This window comes from Haematobia irritans, chromosome 1 (genome assembly GCF_050003625.1).
Source record: "Haematobia irritans isolate KBUSLIRL chromosome 1, ASM5000362v1, whole genome shotgun sequence".
Classification (NCBI taxonomy): Eukaryota; Metazoa; Arthropoda; class Insecta; order Diptera; family Muscidae; genus Haematobia; species Haematobia irritans.
The window spans coordinates 66944275-66964315 of NC_134397.1; the positions used below are offsets into that span (position 1 = coordinate 66944275).

At 31.6% G+C, this 20041-nt stretch overlaps 1 protein-coding gene across 2 annotated transcripts in view; it reads left to right on the top strand.

Moving 5' to 3' along the window:
• LOC142221117 (rho guanine nucleotide exchange factor 17) overlaps window positions 1–17707 on the top strand; it is a 189288-nt gene extending 171581 nt beyond the window's left edge. For both annotated transcript variants that reach the window (XM_075290666.1, XM_075290667.1), the window contains 7 exons: window positions 5040–5262; window positions 5338–5429; window positions 8854–9647; window positions 9716–9867; window positions 9935–10142; window positions 16242–16363; window positions 16611–17707. In XM_075290666.1, coding sequence (XP_075146781.1) covers window positions 5040–5262; window positions 5338–5429; window positions 8854–9647; window positions 9716–9867; window positions 9935–10142; window positions 16242–16363; window positions 16611–17130 — 2111 coding nt within the window. In that variant the 3' untranslated portion in view covers window positions 17131–17707. The remainder of the gene's footprint in view (window positions 1–5039; window positions 5263–5337; window positions 5430–8853; window positions 9648–9715; window positions 9868–9934; window positions 10143–16241; window positions 16364–16610) is intronic.
• The last annotated feature ends 2334 nt before the right edge of the window (window positions 17708–20041 follow it).

The window sequence follows — 20041 nt, forward strand, 5'->3', positions numbered from 1 at the left end:
ACCAGGTAGTTTTTGCCTGAGCACCTAATGGGTTAATTACAATTTGAGGAGATAAAATATTTAATGAAATTCAGCACTTTTCAACATATTTGCGCAAAATATTTTGGTATTAAACGAAAGATCTTGACAAGTACTATAAATGCAAGTGGTTGTCATGTTCGAAAGCGTCCCATAAATATTAGTTTTGCAGCTATATTTTAAAAGTCAGTTTGTCCAACTTGAAATAAAGTTAAACTACGCCCACTGTGCAATACCTGCTCTAGATTTTTTGGTATCAAATGAAAGCTCTTGACGAGTACTATAAACACCCGCGTGCACTATATTTTAAATTCTGACATATTAATTATATTTTTGATAAAAATCGATATTTCTATGATGCTTTCGAACATGAGAACCACTTGCGTTTATGGTACTCGTCAAGAGCTTTCATTTGATACCAAAAAATCTAGAGCAGGTTTTGCACAGTGGGCACGGGTGTCCTATATTGTAACTTCGTGCAAACTAAGTTTCTTTTTGATAAAAATCGATATTTCTGTGATGCTTTCGAATATAACAACCACTTGGATTTATAGTACTCATCAAGAGCTTTCATTTGATACCAAAAAATCTAGAGCAGGTATTGCACAGTGGGCCCTCGTGCACTATATTTTAAATTCTGACATATTAATTATATTTTTGATAAAAATCGATATTTCTATCATGCTTTCGAACATGAGAATCACTTGCGTTTATAGTACTCGTCAAGAGCTTTCATTTGATACCAAAAAATCTAGAGCAGGTTTTGCACAGTGGGCGCTGGTGCGATATTTTCTAAAATTTCGCAAATTAATTTTACTTTTGCTTAAAACAATTTTTTTTGGGAAACTTTCGAAAATAAAAACCACTTGCATTTATAGTACTCATCAAGAGTTTTCATTTGATACCAAACACTGTAGAGCAGGTGTTGCACAGTGGGCCAATGTTGTAACGACCAGTTCATATCAGATTCTATCTTTTGCGGCGCTACTATCTTTTAATTCCGGCTGTGCTCAGGGCTGGGAGTGTGTTCTTGCCACAAAAGGTAAATCTCGGTCCATTAACAAAAAAAATAATATCTTAGATAGCAATAGTTATTAATTTCCCAATCATTGACAGGCATTTATAACGAAATTAGAAGTACCATTACGTAGAGTTGAGAAGATGAAAAGATGTTAGTTATCCTCTCTTGAGTCAACCCTCCCTACCATACTGACTCTACATGTTAGTCAGCCCATTTGCTCAACTTTAATATGTCATCTTTTCAATTTCATGGAGTTTATTTATATTTAAAACATTATATTTAACATTTAATAAAACTAATAGGAATCATAAGTATAAAATAATGTAAGTTAAAAATGAACGCGAAATATAAAAAAATAGACAAACAAATAATAGGTAATGTGTAATCAAGGCGTATACTTAATAGCAATAAAAATCATTCATACGCAAAAACAAGAAAAATAATACTCACAATTTATCGTATACTCCGTCGACAAGCGCTTGTAGACTGCAGTTCAAAATAAATGGATGTAGTAATTGTGGAAATTGTAAGATGTGTCTTGGTATAGGAATATAATAGTAATTGTATCGGAGACATATGCAAATTAACTGGATCTTTAAAATTAGTAGATTCCTGGCAATGATGACGTTAAATATTTTTGTTTGATTTTTGTTAAAATCCTTTGACAGAAGCGGGGAAAATTCTTTGGCATAACGGTACCATATTCTTTATAATTTGCTTATTTTTGTGATCGATTCAATCCAATGCATTTTAGGGTAATTTGTAAATAACTTCATTTTATTCATTTGGCCTTCAACGATTTAAATAAAATAGCAAATGAACATCTGTTTTCAAAACCGCCATACAAAACAAATCTTTTTTCTATTAGATTTTTAAATTGTGTTGCTGTGGGATATGCATCCCACAGCTTTATCTTGGTAAATTGGAATATCTGCAGCTCTGTCAAAACAAGGCAGCTTAAAGGATTAATCCTGAACTTGTTTTTATATAAAATTTCTTTGAAAATACTTCAATTCGCGGCGAACAATATTTATATGTAATAAATTAAATTCTTTCTGAGATTTTTTTTTCTCCTTCTTGTTGAAAATTTGAAATCAAATGGAAAAAGTTTAGAAGCAATTCAAATACCAAGGCCTACTTCTCTTGTAAAAAGTTAAGAATCAAAGTGAAAAATGCATGGTATTAACCCATAGGTAGAAATTACTTCTAATTATTTAAAATGTACATACGCCGAAGATTCATTGTATTTGTGAACCTCACAATGTGCACTTTTTTTGAAATTCTAAAAAAGTAATTTTCTTTTTGATAAAAATCGATATTTTTATGAAGCTTTCGAACATGACAACCACTTGCGTTTATAGTACTCGTCAAGAGCTTTCATTTGATACCAAAAAATCTAGAGCAGGTATTGCACAGTGGGCGTAGTTTAACTTTATTTCAAGTTGGACAAACTGACTTTTAAAATATAGCTGCAAAACTAATATTTATGGGACGCTTTCGAACATGACAACCACTTGCATTTATAGTACTTGTCAAGATCTTTTGTTTAATACCAAAATATTTTGCGCAAATATGTTGGAAAGTGCTGAATTTCATTAAATATTTCATCTCCCCAAATTGTAATTAACCCATTAGGTGCGCAGGCAAAAACTACCTGGTTTGTGTCTCGACTAGTTAAATTTACAATTTATCTTCACGCACATCCTGTGAATCCAGATTTTCTTTAAGTTTTGCAGAAGTTTTGCGAACTGATATCTTCGTAATTGTGCCAAATTTTGTTGACATCGGTTCAGATTTAGATATAGCTCCCATATATAACTTTCACCTGATTTACACGATTTAAGTGAAATTTTGCACAGGGAATATAATTAACATTCTAGTCCGTTTTGGTTTAAATTGTTTCAGATTTAGATATAGCTCCTATATGTATCTTTCGGCCTTTTTACACTCATATGCTCACCGGAGGACAGAATTTCAAATTTTGTACACGGAGTATGATTTCTATTCTAGTTATGTACATAAAATTTTGTCTAAATCGATTTAGATTCACTCCGAAAATTTTGAAATTTCGCACAGCGAGTACAATAAACAATACGTGTCAAATTTGGTAAATATCGGCTCAGATTTAGACAGGACAGCACCTATATTTCCTGTTTATTTTCATAATTTATTATGATTGTAAATATATAAATAAATAAATAAATTTAAATAAACAAGATTTGGGCAAATATCCTCATTTTGCCACTGCGAAGTCGAAGACGTGTAAAAATGGCTCAAATTTTCCTATTTCCTCTAATGCATATCTATCGATTGATAGGTTAAAACTGCGAATTTGCGAATTTTTATGCAATGTCTTTATATTAAAATATTTCCCATATTTTGTTCACGCAGAGAAGGAATATGATCACCTCAAACATGTTTCATGAGCAAAATGTTGTTTTTGTATGGTGACCATGTAACATGTTTGTCACTAAAATATTATTTTCTCGTCAAATATAACCTGCTTGCCGAAATCAGATACATGATTTCCGAGAAAATAACATGGTTGCGAAAACCATGTTATATGGTCACCTCCCAAAAATAGCATTTTGCTCTTAAAACATGTTTGAGGTGATCATATTCCTTCTCTGGGTGTTACTACCATTGTGCTCGGCCCCAGATCTTTAGGGGAATTAAATTTTGAGTTTAAAGATTTCGTATAAGTCCAAATAGATTTATCCAAATCGGTTCAGATTTAAATATAAGTGTATGAGAATATAAGCCTTTATATATTGCACGCAAGTAATTTAAAGGATTTGAGATGGTATCGAAAATTTACACGCAAAGAAAAAAAAAACGTTTGGAAAACGTGTACCGAAAACGTTTTTCTTTTGTTAGAGTTTTTTGAATTGCTTCGAAAAGTATACACTTTTATCACCAAAAAAATTCGTTTGTCACAAAATTTTTATTTTTTCAATAAAGAAAGTTATTTTTGAACCAACAATACAGTCCATTTCATTAATATCAAACACTGTTCTTTTCTAAATTTAGATCTTTAATAAGACGCATTTTACAGTTCATAGTAAAAACTTAATATAGTAGAATGTAATGTTGAAATTTTTTTCGGATTCTTCCGACCATATCTGGAATATATGTAAAAAAAAAAGAAAACTTTGGTCGAAGTAGGGATCGAACCCACGACTCTTGGCATGCAAGTCGGACGTAGCAACCACTGCTCCACGGTGCCCAACTAAATGTATTTTTCTGTTAAATAAACTTTGTTTAATCGGCTCGTGGGCGCCGCAAGCTATGCTATATAAATACAACTTAGTTATATGGGTAATTGTCTATTGATGACAATAACGGCTACATGGCTCAGTGGATAGTGTATTGGCTTACAAATTGCATGGTCCGCGGTTCGATTCTCCGTCCAGGCGAAAGCTAAAAAAAAATTTTTTTAATTTATAAAATCGTATAATTTCTTCTACATTGTTTGTGTTACAGAAAAAGGTGCTAAGAACTAAAAAACTTCGTGGAAGTGAGAGAGATGTGAGGGAAAATGCAATTAGCCAGAAAAAAAAATTTTTTGAATTAGTCTTTATGAAATTGTTTTTACATCCTGGAAAAGAATAAACGTTTGTCACAAAAAGTATATACTTTTCTTCCAAATACACTTCCTTTCAACAAAAAGCAAATGAGAAACGAACTTTGTTTGTCTAAAATTTCGTTTGGGAGGAAGAATTATTTTTTTGCGTGTAGATCTACAAACTGTGCAGGTTATAATATAGTCAGCCTCGCCCGACTTTAGACTATCTCTATTTCTTTTTACTTGTCAAACATCAACGAGGAAAAGCTTCATAAGTGATGTCTTACTTATTGTATATAAATAACACCTCTTGTTGGAAACCCCTTCCGAATCATTTCAACTGAATTTAAAATTACTTGTAACGAAAGGCTATCATAAAAATAAGTATATTATATCTAATATGTGCCTATTTATTTTTTTTTATATCCTCTACAGCAAAAGATGAGAATATAAAACGTATTATGACTGAAATTGAAAATCTCGCCGAGGATTGCAATAAATTGCAACAGATATCCGAAATAACCGCCTCTCTTAAATTTCCCCATCAGTATTTGGAAGATGTTGTCCGAGAATTACATCAAAATGCCCAACGCCAGTTGTCAGAGCGACAAACCAATGATGCTCAATTGAATATGCTCGAATTAGCGGTTAATTCACCGTAAGTATTTATGGATTTACAGCTGTCATTTTGTAATTTACCAAATTGTATATTTTGTCTCTCTCTCTCTTATAGAAATGGTACTCAAAAATTATCCATAGTTTTTAGTAAGTCTGAAAAGAGGACACAGTGGGAGGAGACCTTTAATGAAGCCAAACAAAAATTAGGTAAGTTTACACATATGTTCACCTAGGCTTACCTGATCCAAATTGTCAAAAAGCTTGACATTGAGGAAAAAAATTGATTCTGAAAAAAAAAACTTTACAAATAAAAACACTCATACTATTGGGTTTCATTTAAATTTTTATTATTATTTTTTTCCATAAAAAATTATTCGAGTGGAAATGCAAAAGAAACACAAAATAATATAACAATAACAAATCAGTCTTTATATATTTAAAATAAAACTTAGACGTTATTAAAAAAATATGTGTAATATCTTAAAAAAAATAAACAAGTATATACGGCCGTAAATTCGGCCAGGCCGAAGCTTATGTACCTCCCACCATGGATTGCGTAGAAACTCCTACTGAAGACTGTCATCCACAATCGAATTACTTGGGTTGCGGTAACACTTGCCGATTGCAAGGTATTTTAAAACCTTCTAACACCGTCTTCTAAATTGCAAGGCAGTCCATACATAGTATATATTGAACTACAAAAGGCCGATTAAATACGTATATAATTAAGTTTGACACAATTTTGTATAGAAATAAAATTTTGACAAAACAAAATTTTGACAACATTTGCTATAGAAGTAAAATTTGGACAAAATTTTCTATAGAAATAAAATTTTAACAAAATTTTCTATAGAAATAAAATTTTAACGAAATTTTCTATAGAAATAAAATTTTGTCAAAATTTTCTATAGAAATGAAATTTTGACAACAATTTCTATAGAAATAAAATTTGGACAAAATTGTCTATAGAAACAGCATTTTGAAAAAAATTTTCTATAGAAATAAAATTTTGAAAAAATTTTCAATAGAATTAAAATTTTGAAAACATTCTCTATAGAATTACAATTTTGACAACATTTTATATAGAAATAAAATTTTGACAAAATTTTCTATAGAAATAAAGTTTGATAAAATTTTCTATAGGAATAACATTTTGAAAAAATTTTCTATAGAAATAAAATTTTGACAAAATTTTCTATAGAAATAAAATTTTGGTAGATTATTTTTGGCTCGAGTGGCAACCATGATTGTGAACCGATATGGACCAATTTTTGTGTGATTGGGGATCGGCTCTATATATATGCTTCTCAAAGTGACTCCGGAGATCAAACCTGGGGGCAATATATAATTATGGACCGATATGGACCAATTCGTGTCCATATCGTGTTTGTTAGAGACCACATACTAACGCCACGTTCCAAATTTCAACCGTTTCGGATCAATTTTGCTTCTCCAAGAGACTCCGGAGATCAAATCTGGAGAACGGTTTATATGCCTAGCAAAAAAAGCGTCGCCAAAAAAGTAGTGAAAATGTTCTTTTTGGATCCGGAAGTGGTGCAAAATTGACGCAGAAGCGATGAATTTAACATGAGCTTGTCATAGGACGGAAGTCCTCCATTTCAACAGCCGTTGCACTGAATTTGCATCACTTCTTTAGGTGTGATCCGAATTCAATGTTTTGATGTAAATTAAAAAATTCTGTGATATTTTGTCAAATAAATAATTTTTATAATTTTTTATAATTTTTAATGGATTCTAACGCTTGTCGGAAATGTTTGACCTCAAATATTTTCAAAAATTCACAATTTTTTCAGATTGGATTTAGCATTTTTGTCGACCAAATTTAAATGATTTGTACCATTTTATGAATTCTTACTCTGTTTTTAACGTAGTTGAAACAAAAAAAGTTAAAATTATCCATTAAAAGTATGAAAAAAGCATCCTATAAAAAATTGAATTAAAAGAACTTCCTCGGTAGTTAAAATAAAACACATCATTGGGAGTGCATCGGCTAAAAGTGCTTTTAAAGTTGTGCCTTTGGAAGAACTTCCAAATTTTTTTGCTGGGTGGGGGGCTATATCATTATGGACCGATATGGACTAATTTTGGCATGGTTGTTAGAGACCATATACTAACACCACGTACCAAATTTCAACCGGATCGGATACATTTTGCTCCTGCAAGAGGCTCCGGAGGACAAATCTGGGGATCGGTTTATATGGGGGCTATATATAATTATGGACCGATATGGGCTAATTTTGGCATGTTTTGTTAGAGTCCATATACCCACATCATGTACCAAATTTCAGCCGGATCGGTTGAAATTTGCTTCTCTTTGGGGCTTCGCAAGTCAAATCTGGGGATCGGTTTATATGGGGGCTATATATAATTTGGATCGATGTGGACCAATTTTTGCATGATTGTTAGAGACCATATAACAACACCATGTACCAAATTTCAGCCGGATGGGATGAAATATGCTTCTGTTAGAGGCTCCACAAGCCAAATCTCAGGGTCCCTTTATATGGTGGCTATACGTAAAAGTGGACCGATATGGCCCATGTTCAATACCATCCGACCTACATCAATAACAACTACTTGTGCCAAGTTTCAAGTCGATAGCTTGTTTCGTTCGGAAGTTAACGTGATTTCAACAGACGGGCGGACATGCTTAGATCGACTCAGAATTTCACCACGACCCAGAATACTTTATGGGGTCTTAGAGCAATATTTCGATGTGTTACAAACGGAATGACGGAATTAAGTTTCATCCTATGGTGGCGGGTATAAAAACAGTTCTCTACACACAATTTTTTTTTTGCTGATTCAGTCACGAAATTAATTGATCCAATTAATTTTTTAATAGAAATGTCTTCAATCACGACAATGATAGTACCTCACAGTTTTAATTGGACAAAAAAATTTTTTTGATTAAAAAATTAATTGATTTGATTTGAAAATTTCAATTAATTTTTTAATTGATTCAATGTTGATTGCAAAACTCAATTAATTTCTTGAATTAAAAAAGTGACTATTTGCAATTGCTTTTTTATCTGACTTTTTGTTTGATTTAAAAATTGACTGGTTGAAATAAAGTTTTATTTAAAAATTAAAAAAATTTCCATCGCTTTTTAACTGATTTAGTTTTCCGGGTTTGATTATAAAGTTAATTGTATCAATTAATTTTTTAATTTAAAATGTTGATTGCAAAACTCAATTAATTTCTCGAATTAAAAATGTGACTATTTTCAATTGCTTTCTTATCTGACTTTTTGTTTTTAGTTTGATTAACAAGTTGACTGTTTGAAATAAATTTTTATTTAAAAATTAAAAAATTTCCATCAACTTTTTAATTGGAAATATTTTGGTGATATTTTTTTCTGTGTACCATCGGGTGTTGCTAAAAAAGTTATTGCAGTCCTCATTAAAATTTATTTATTATAATTTATACCTCCCATACTAGAAAATATTCCGCTAGGGTTAATACGGTTTTTATCCCAATCATGATCCCTATTCTTAGACATCTGAAGAGTTACACACAGAAGAAATTCAGAATTATTTCTAGACTCTAGTATAAAATTCCCCAAAGACTTCAATCCTCAATAATCAATCATAAAATCTTTTCTTACAGCCGCCACTTTGGAACGTCATCCCATACCTGAGTTCTTAACCTCAATACCCATACGCAAAACTAGAGCTGGTCTCCAATTCACCTGTGCCGCAGCCACTTTGAGCGAGAAACGTGACGTTTGGGTATGCAACAGTGACGGTTATGTGGGTCAAGTGTGCATTATGTCTCTGCATCCGGAACCCAATGTGACCAGTTGCAATGGTGTCTGTAATGCCCGCATTTTATGTGTGGCCTCTGTACCTGCTTATAGTCCTCACAGTTCTTCCATTAAGTCTACTTCCTCATCCAATGAAGATCAATCCTCCTCTGCCTCTACCACATCATCAGCTCAACACTTGCAACAGCATCATCATACGCATCACCATCAGCACCAGCAGCAGCAACGTTCTTCTTTACCTCCCCTAAGTTATACCCAACAGTTATTGGACTATCGCAAGAGTATTTCACCGAATTACCCAACAGCTTCATCGTTGATTGGAACACCGGAAAAGAAACGCGATAAGACATCACAGTCGAGCAGCTTAGCTGTCAGCAGTAGTCACAGTTCGGTGACAGGAGCAACAACAGGCAATAATAGTGATATTCAATTAGATTTAAATTTAAGTTCCAGTGATGAAGAGGCCGATGCAAATGCCTTGGCGAATGCTAATGTGCAGGGGCCAGGAGTTGGTGGCACTAGTGCCTCGTGTGAGCGAGTACCCAGTCCGGCTCCATCTACCCATACAACTGGTTCAACGTCAACCGCCTCAACGGCAATTGTGGGTAGCAGTAGTACCTTATATCATGGGCATCAGGTAAGAGAGATTCTCTTCGGCTTACCAATAATGCAATTGAAATTTATTTCTATTTGTGTTTATCGTAGGACTCCAATCCCGAAGAAAGTGATGGCAATCAATCTACAATGTGGATTGGTACCGAAGATGGTTGCATTCATGTCTACAATAGTACCGATAATATTCGTATCAAAAAGAATCGCATCAAAATCGAACATCATGCAGCTGTTTATTCCATATTGTAAGTCTCCAGAAGAGATAATGATTTTAAGACCCTATGGTTAATTCTTCCTCTTTTTTTGTCTCAGGTACCTTGATAATCGTGTTTTTGTGGCCTTGGCCAATGGAGATATTTGTGTCTATCTGCGTGATGGTTCAGCCTGGAATACAACCTCCTCGCATTGTCTCTCCATAGGGACTGTAACAAGTCCTGTGACGAAATTGCTTAATGTACATGGTAGACTGTGGTGTTCCATACAGGGAATCATTAAAGTTTTGGATATTGAAACATTAGCGGTAAGTTTTGTGAATGATTGGAATATGTTTCATGTTCGACTCATACTTCGACGGCATGGGATATTTTAATGAAGTAGAGAATTGTTTGAAAGCTTGAAACAGTTTTTTTGTGACACGAATTGAAACGAGAATTTGTGGAAAAATACATTATATTTACTCAAAAGCATAAGTAAAAATTGAATTGAATTGTTGGGTCTGAGTCAAGATATGTATAGATCTGTTCCAAGGTCTGAAAAGATCCTAAAAATGGTTATATCTAAACTCAATAAAAGTGGGCGCTAGAGTATATATTAACCCTTTCACTACCGAAATAAACCTAATGTTAAAAACTTTTATTTTTCGTCTGTCCTTACATGTACTAACAGCATGTAGAACAAAAATTGTCATTTTGAAAACCTACCTCAATTACTTCAAGAGTTATATGAGCTTGTTCTGAAAACGTGATTCTTGAATTGTGACCAAATGGCATTACGAAAATAAGCGCTATTTGGCCTATAATATTTTTCAAAGTGTGAGAAAAATTACAAAAAAGAACCCGGAAAAGTATCAGCTAGAGTTTTTGTATAAATGTCCATTTACTAGAAGCATACAGTAGAAAAGTAGTCTCAAATTTTCGTATTTTTCGTTTATAAAAATGTATTTTAGACCTCACCAATATGGACAATATTTTACTTTAAAATAATATCGAGAAATAAATCGAAACTGAGTGGGAATGTAGAATTTGGTGTCTTTTTCGAATGTCCTTCTCAGTGGACATCGGTAGTGAAAGGGTTAACATAAATTCTTTTAATGGCATTACAGTGAAACCTCTCAAACTTGACCATTCTGAAAGCTTGACAACTTTCAAATGCGGACAGTTGTATGGGGACTTTTGCTATATTAACACATGTTTAGGTTAGGCTAAAGTGGCAACCCAATTTGTTTCAGTCAATTGTGATACCACATCGACTAATGTAGAACACTTACACAAAAGGTTTTTAATTGATTACTTTTCCTCCGCATCATGACAGCTCATACGGTAGTCGTTATACTTTACGCCAATAGTTTTTGCAAACTCGCCTATCAGGCGAGTATTTGGATTTATTACCCAAAATATTTGAGCGATTTGCTTTTTATACCCTCCACCATAGGATGGGGGGTATATTAACTTTGTCATTCCGTTTGTAACACATCGAAATATTGCTCTAAGACCCCATAAAGTATATATATTCTGGGTCGTGGTGAAATTCTGAGTCGATGTAAGCATGCCAGTCCGTCCGTCACGCTAACTTCCGAACGAAAGAAGCTATAGACTTGAAACTTGGCATAAGAAGTTGTTATTGATGTAGGTCGGATGGTGCAAATAGGCCAAATCGGACCCGACTTGAAACGGACGGTATTGCAAATGGGCAATATAGGACCACTTTTACGTATAGCCCCCATATAAACCAACCCCTAGATTTGGCTTGGAGGAGAAAAATTCATCCGATCCGGTTGAAATTTGGTAAGTGGTGTTAGTATATCGTCTCTAACAACCATGGAAACATTGGTCCATATCGGTCCATAATTATATATAGCCCCCATATAAACCGATCCCCAGAGTTGACCTCCGGAGACTCTTGGAGGAGCAAAATTCATCCGATCAGGTCGAAACTTGGTACGTGGTGTTAGTATATGGTCTCTAACACCCATGCAAAACTTGGTCCATAATTATATATAGCCCCCATATAAACCGATCCCCAGATTTGAACTCCGGAGCCACTTGGAAGAGCAAATTTTATCCGATCCGGTTGAAATTTGGTACGTGGTGTACGTATATGGTCTCTAAAAACCATGCAAAAATTGGTCCATATCGGTCCATAATTATATATAGCCCCCATATAAATCGATCCCCAGATTTGATCTTCGGAACCTCTTGGAGGAGCAAAATTCATCCGATTCGGTTGAAATTTGGTACGTGGTATTAGTATATGGTGTCTAACATCCATGCAAAAATTGGTCCATATCGGTCTATATTTATATATAGCCGATCGCCAATCACACGAAAATTGGTCCATATCGCCAAAAATAATCTACCAAAATTTTATTTCTACAGAAAATTTTGTCAAAATTATTTTTCTCTAGAAAATTTTGTCAAACTTTTATTTCTATAGAAGATTTTGTCAAAATTTTATATCTATAGAAAATTTCGTCAACATTTTATTTCCATAGAAAATTTTTCAAAATTTTATTTCTATAGAAAATTTATCAAAATTTTATTTCTATAGAAAATTTTGTCAAAATTTTATTTCTATAGAAAATTTTGTCAAAATTTCATTTTTATAGAAAATTTTGTCGAAATTTTATTTCTATAGAAAATTTTGTCAGCTTTTTACTTCCATAGAATATTTTGTCAAAATTTTATTTCTATAGAAAATTTTATCAACATTTTATTTCTATAGAAAATTTTGTCAAAATTTTATTTCTATAGAACATTTTGTCAAGATTTTACTTCTATAGAAAATGTTGCCAAATTTTATTTCTATAGAAACTTTTGTCAAAATTTTATTTCTATAGAAAATTTTGTCAAACTTAATTATATACGTATTTAATCGGCCTTTTTTAGTTTAATATATTCCACGTGTGGGCTACCTGCATTTTAGAAGACGGTGTTGGGAAATTTTAAGATACCTTGCCATCGGTGAGTGTTACCGCAATCCAAGTAATTCGATTGTGCATGACAGTCTTCAATAGAAGTTTCTACACACAAACAAATTTTTTTCAGCTTCAATCACGAAATTAATTGATTCAATTAATTTTTAATTGAAATGTTTTCAATCACAGAAATGATAGTATCAATTAAAAAATTAATTGAAGGTCAATTAAAAAGTTAATTGATCCAATAAAAAAATAATTGATACAATTATTTTTGTGATTGAGTTTTGTTTTAATTAAAAAAATTGTTGAATCAATTAAATTTTTAATTGAATATTTTTTAAAACTCAATTAAAATTTTAATTGGAAAAATTTTCGTGAAATTTTTTTGTGTGTACGCAATCCATGGTGGAGGGCTTCGGCCTGGCCGAACTTACGGCCGTATATACTTGTTCCTATTGCCTTTTTACACGAGTACAAAGGTACCGTAGCTTTTCTCGCCCTTTCCTCAATATTAAGCTTAAATTTCAGCTTCCTGTCTAAAATAACGCCAAGGTATTTTGCACACTCACCAAAGAGAATTTCAATACCCCCTAAGGATATGGGCTTAGCCGTGGGAGTTTTGCGATCTTTGCAGAACATGACTAGCTCTGTCTTGCAGGATTTACCCTAAGACCATTCTCTTTCGCCCATTTCTCAGTCATCCAGAGGGCTCTCTGTATAATATCTCTGATTGTGGATGGGTATTTGCCCCTGACTGCTAGAGCCACATCATCTGCGTATGCCACCACTTTTATCCTTTCTTTTTCAAGGGAAACTAGAAGGTTGTTTATAGCAACATTCCAAAAAAGAGGTGATATAACTCTTCCTTGGGGAGTGCCTCTGTTCACATACCTTTGTATGTTTTCTGAAATACGTCTCTTCATTAGAATGTTATTCAAACACACATGGAACAACATTCAGAATTGTCAGTCCATTTAATGTCGAACTCGGATGCCCCTTCGATGTCTAGAAACGCCACGATTGTGTATTCATTGACAGATAGTGAGCTTTTCATTAAGCTGACTAGTTCATGCAATGCTGCCTCAGTAGACCTGCCATTCGAGTATGCATGCTGTCGTTTCGAGAGCAAACTAGAATCGACGCTAGTTCTAAGATAAATATCTATCATCCTCTCCAGAGTCTTAAGTAAGAATAAGGATAAGTTGATTGGTCGGAAATCCTTCGCACACGACTGAGAGGCCTTTCCCGCTTTAGGTATGAAAACGACTTTAGGTTAGGTTAGGTGGCAGCCCGATGTATCAGGCTCGCTTAGACTATTCAGTCCATTGTGATACCAAGGAACTTCTCTCTTATCACTGAGTGCTGCCCGATTCCATGTTAAGCTCAATGACAAGGGACCTCCTTTTTATAGCCGAGTCCGAACGGCGTTCCACATTGCAGTGAAACCATTTAGAGAAGATTTGAAACCCTCAGAAATGTCACCAGCAAACCGCTGAAAAACTTTTTGGTGTTCGGTCGAAGCAGGAGTCGAACCCACGACCTTGTGTATGCAAGGAGGGAGTGCTAATTTTCTGAAATATATGTTAAGTATATACATCGTTTATATATCGCCGTCTACCAAGGGGTAATTCTGTCAGTCACTGCTTGTAACTCCGCCGGAGTAATTCTATCAGGTCCGAGGGGATTTGAATGGTCCAAAACTATTTAAAGCCCATTTTATTATTGATTCGATACAATTTCCCCCATAGGAAATGACCGTTGAGTCTCTGTTGCACCTCCAGAACATGGTTCAATCGTCTGATTTCCGGGAAATGTTTGTCAAAAAGTATCTCTTAACTGGACGTTGTCCAATTTCTCTCCGATGTTTTAATGAAACCTGGAGTGGAATTAGTGGATGATAGTAGTCGGGAAGCCTCGAACGTATTCTCAATACTGCTACAGTAATCATTCCAAGAGTTATGATGAGCCTTTCTCAGTTCTCGTTTATATTCTCTCAGATTCATTTTGTAAGTGTCCTAATTCTCCGGAGCTTTTGTGGACAAAGTTTTCTATAGAAATAAACGTTTGACAAAATTTTCTATAGAAATAAAATTTTTACAAAATTTTCTATAGAAATAAAATTTTTACAAATTTTTTTTATGGAAATAAAATCTTGACAAAATTTTCTATAGAAATAAAATTTTGATAACATTTTCTAGAGAAATAAAATTTTTACAAAATTTTCTATAGAAATAGAATTTTTACAAAATTTTCTATAGATATAAAATTTTTACAAAATTTTCTATAGAAATAATTCTTTGGCAAAATTTTCTATAGAAATAAAATTTTGATAATATTTTCTATAGAAATAAAATTTTGACAAAATTTTCTATAGAAATAAAATTTTTACAAAATTTTCTATAGAAGTGAAATTTTGGCAATATCTTCTATAGAAATAAAATTTTGATAACATTTTCTATAGAAATAAAATTTTTACAAAATTTTCTATAGAAATAAAATTTTTACAAAATTTTCTATAGAAATAAAATTTGTACAAAATTTTCTATAGAAATAAAATCTTGACAAAATTTTCTATAGAAATAAAATTTTGATAACATTTTCTAGAGAAATAAAATTTTGACAAAATTTTCTATAGAAATAAAATTTTGACAAAATTTTCTATAGAAATAAAATTTTGACAAAATTTTCTATAGAAATAAAATTTTGACAAAATTTTCTATAGAAGTAAAATTTTTACAAAATTTTCTATAGAAATAAAATTTTTACAAAATTTTCTATAGAAATAAAATTTTTACAAAATTTTCTATAGAAATAAAATTTTTACAAAATTTTCTATAGAAATAAAATTTTGACAAACTTTTCTATAGAAATAAAATTTTTACAAAATTTTCTATAGAAATAAAATTTTGACAAAATTTTCTATAGAAATAAAATTTTTACAAAATTTTCTATAAAAATAAAATTTTGACAAAATTTTCTATAGAAATAAAATTTTTATAAAATTTTCTATAGAAATAAAATGTAGACAAAATTTTCTATAGAAATAAAATTTTTAAAAAATTTTTTATAGAAATAAAATTTTTAAAAAATTTTCTATAGAAATAAAATTTTTAAAAAATTTTCTATAGAAATAAAATTTTGACAAAATTTTTCTTTAGAAATAAAATTTTGACAAAATTTTCTATAAAAATTAAATTTTGACAAAATTTTCTATGGAAATAAAAGTTTGTCAAAATTTATAAATTCCGTTTCTTCAAAAATTTTAATTTTCGTGCAAGATCATGTAAAACATTTAAAATTCGACACAGTTTTTAATTCAAGGGATATTTATTTTGTTCAGTGGACATGTTGAAGCCATTACATTAATTTATAATGGAATAGTTTTTGTACAGTTTAATCCCAAATTATTTTCGTGATTTAGAGTTTTAGAGTAAATTTAAGCCATCTTTTAATTAATTTTATTTTTATTCTTTTTAATTTTAGGTGATCAATCAAATTCAAATATCATCGGATTCAAAACCAATAACAAACATGTGTGTTTCCAGCAATTACGTGTGGATATCCATACAAAATTCAGCTCACATCAAATGTTTCCATTCCAATACGTAAGTTGAGAATTTATTACAAATTAATAAAAGTTTATGAATAAATTTTTAAGAAAGATAACCTTTATTTTATATGTTTTTTTTTTGTGTTTTAAAAGTAAGATGGATATTTTTGCGTCCAAAAAAAAATAAATATATATATATATTTTAGAAATATTAAAAAATTTAAAAATTATTCCCCAATTTTTCTAAAACCTATTTTGTTCTTATTGCATAAGCTAACTGAAATTATAAATCTATTTTATAGACATCAATTAATCACCGAAGTTAATTTGGCCCAGGCTGTGAATAAAATGCTCTCAAATTGTGATGAAATTATACGTCAGCATAAGGCTGCCTGTTTAAGAGTCACTTCATTGCTTTCATGTCGTGATCTCATTTGGATTGGTACCAGCGCTGGTGTACTTCTTACAATACCTTCACAGGGCTATGAAAAAGGGGCACCAAATGTCGTGCCCACAGGTATACCCCATGGTCATACGGGTCATGTACGTTTCCTGACATTTGTCGAAACCACAGCAGCCTCTGGAAGTAATCCTAATGCTGAAAATAACAAAGATCATGATGTGGCTGCAGGAGCTAAATCACCCAAACCTAAAGGTGAACAATCATCCAATGCGGCGGGTGCCACCAACACCCCTGGCAATATTCTCATCATTTCAGGCGGTGATGGCTATGAGGATTTCCGTAATTCCGGAGCAAATTCCTTGAGCGAAATTGCCGGACGTGAAGACAGCACGAATCATTTACTGATATGGCAAATTTGAAGCCGAAGGCGTAAGAATCGTTGGCGTGTTCTACTAAAGCGATGGAAAAACAATAACTAGCATCAGCTAAATATGATTTTGGGTAAAAAGTTTAGAACATTTTAGCTTATGGGCCAGAGGATCACAGAGGGAGAGAGAGAGAAAGGGTAGACCCTTAACAAGGAAGACAAAGCTTTCTCTTAAACTTTAAGGGCTTAAACTGTTATGGCCCCCCAAATTTCAATCTTAACCTACTATATTGTAACTAACAAACTGATATATGTGCCAAAATGGTAATAACCCAGAGACTTTATTATTGTTTTTGGAATTTTAAAAATCCACTTATGTTTGTTTTCTTTTAATTGCCAAGAGAAAATTGATTTTTATTTGGTATTTGTTTTTTTCAAAACATTTTTAAATTTATTCAAAGCATTTTAATAATGCCAGAAATTTAGCCAAAATGAATGTGAGAAGCAAGGAAAATTGAAAGCAAATATTCAATAGAGATAGTTTGGGGGGTTAGTTCCAAGCTATAATCGAATATTTGCACGAAAATACAGAGTTAAATTATATTTGGAATAAATCATGGTCACCGCTATTTTCTGCTCTAAAAGGAATATTGGAGGAAATCAGGAATTTTTTTGTCTCATCTTTACACAACGCAGTCATGGATAACACCGTCTCTTTCAGATATTAAATAATTCCCCACATCATTGATTTTCTTATGTTGCATACTTTTTGGGATAGAATATTCGTACAATTGTAATATAATAATATAATATAATAATATTCATAGCATACCTTTAGGATCAAGTGTCATTTTCTAGATTTACTCATTGTTAAATGTGAAACTAAACTTTTTGAAATTGTACATCTTCCAGTGCTCACAATTTTTGGTTCAAAAAAAGAAAAACAAAACAAGAAAGAACCATGTGTCAAAATCATCCATATCCCAGCAAAAAAATTTGAAAGTTCTTCTGATGGCACAACTTTAAAAGCGCTCCCAAAAATGTCCTCCCAAAGATGTTCTTTATTTTAACTGCACAGGAAGTTCATTTGGGTCAATTTTTTATAAACATTTTTAATGGGAAATTTAAAGTTTTATTGTTTCAAATGGATTAAAAACAGACTAAAAATTAATAAAATAGTGCAAATTATTTAAATTTTGCCGAAAAAAATGCTAAATCCTTTCTATGAAAATTGTAAATTTTTGAAAATGTTCCAGACAAGCGTTATAATGCATTAAAAATCATAAAAAAATTAAAAATTATTTATTCGTCAATATATCACAAAATTTTTAATTCACATCCAAATCACTGGATTGGCATCACACCTTAAGAAATGATGGAAATTCAGAACAACGGCTTTTGAAATGGTGGACATTCGTCCTATGACAAGCCAATGTTAAAATCATCTCTTCTGCGCCAATTTTGCACCACTTCCGGATCCAAAAAGAACATTTTCACTACTTTTTGGCGACGCTTTTTTTTTTTTTGCTGGGATGAAGTCTCTTTTACAGTTTTAAATACGTGTTTTATATATAAATTATTTTGGATGTAATTGAGACCGCCTAAAGGTGGACTTGGGTATTACAGGATTAAACTCATAGCTAGTTAGAAATGTGATTTCACTCTTTTCGTAGCCGAAAGTGTATTGAAGATATTTTTTTGGAGATGAAGTTATTGGAAATATATGCTATAACAAAGGTAAAATGTTCCGTTTATATTTCAAGAATTCTATAATTTTTGTCATAACAATATTGCATAATTTAAGGATGTTGAAATTTCACTAACCATTTTCGAGTCTTTTTTAAATTAATTTATTCTCCTTCATTAAGACCAGATTTTGAAAAGAAGAACTCATAGATAACACCTTTTCTTTCTCCTGATAGAAATTTGAGAATTTATATACATCCTTTTATCTTCTTCTATTTTTCTATACAAATCATGAAATTTAAAAAAATTGCAGCATACCGTTAACGTTTATGGATTCCAAAAATATTTGCAAAAAATCGAAATGGAAAATACAAATTTAACTATGATAAAATTTTGGTTCAATAAGGTTTAAAAGTATGAGTGTAAAAATCTCCAAAATTTTTGATATTGCATACTTTTAGGATTTTAAGAAATCGTGTCATAAAAATTCACACGATTTTATGATAGTTACCAATGAAGCAATAATGTTGCTAAAAATCTTCGAATAATTTAATTTTTGCTGAAAAATACGAGTTTAATTTTAAAACACTTTTTGTCATTTATGTATCCAATTTTATCAAATCTATATATATTTTGTATTGCATACTTTTAGGATTTTAAACAAATTTGTGCCATAAAACTATAACACAATTTTATGATAATGGCCTATTAAGCAATACTATTGATGCATAATCTCCTTCTATTTTCCTTCACTACACGTGTATTCCAAAGGATTGAATTTGCTTTATGTGTTTTTATGCTTTAAGGTTTTTTTTCTATAAATGATTTAATGAGCTTCAAATATTTCATAATTAATCATGAAAATCTGTTAAGAAATTTTTAAAAATTCCATATGTCCCAAAAAAAAAAACATTAGTAAAATCCTTTCCTTTGTTGTTTATATTGCATACTTTTAGGATAGTTCATGATTTTATTTTGCACCATAAAAATTGTATGTTTTAAGCTGAAGTATAAAGCAAATATATTTGTAAATTTGAATTTTTGTTTGTTATTTTTACCTTTATGGATACATATAAGAGTTAAAATATTACATATTTGATTAAAAAATTACATTAAAAATTAAAAGTTTTCCAATATTGGGCTTGAGTTTTGGTAAAATTTAAAATGAAAATTATTTTGGTGTCTTAATTTATTTGATTTTATAGACATTCATAATTTATAGTTTTGGATTTTCCCAGATTATTTCTAAAACAGACTTTTAAGATCTCTATAAATGC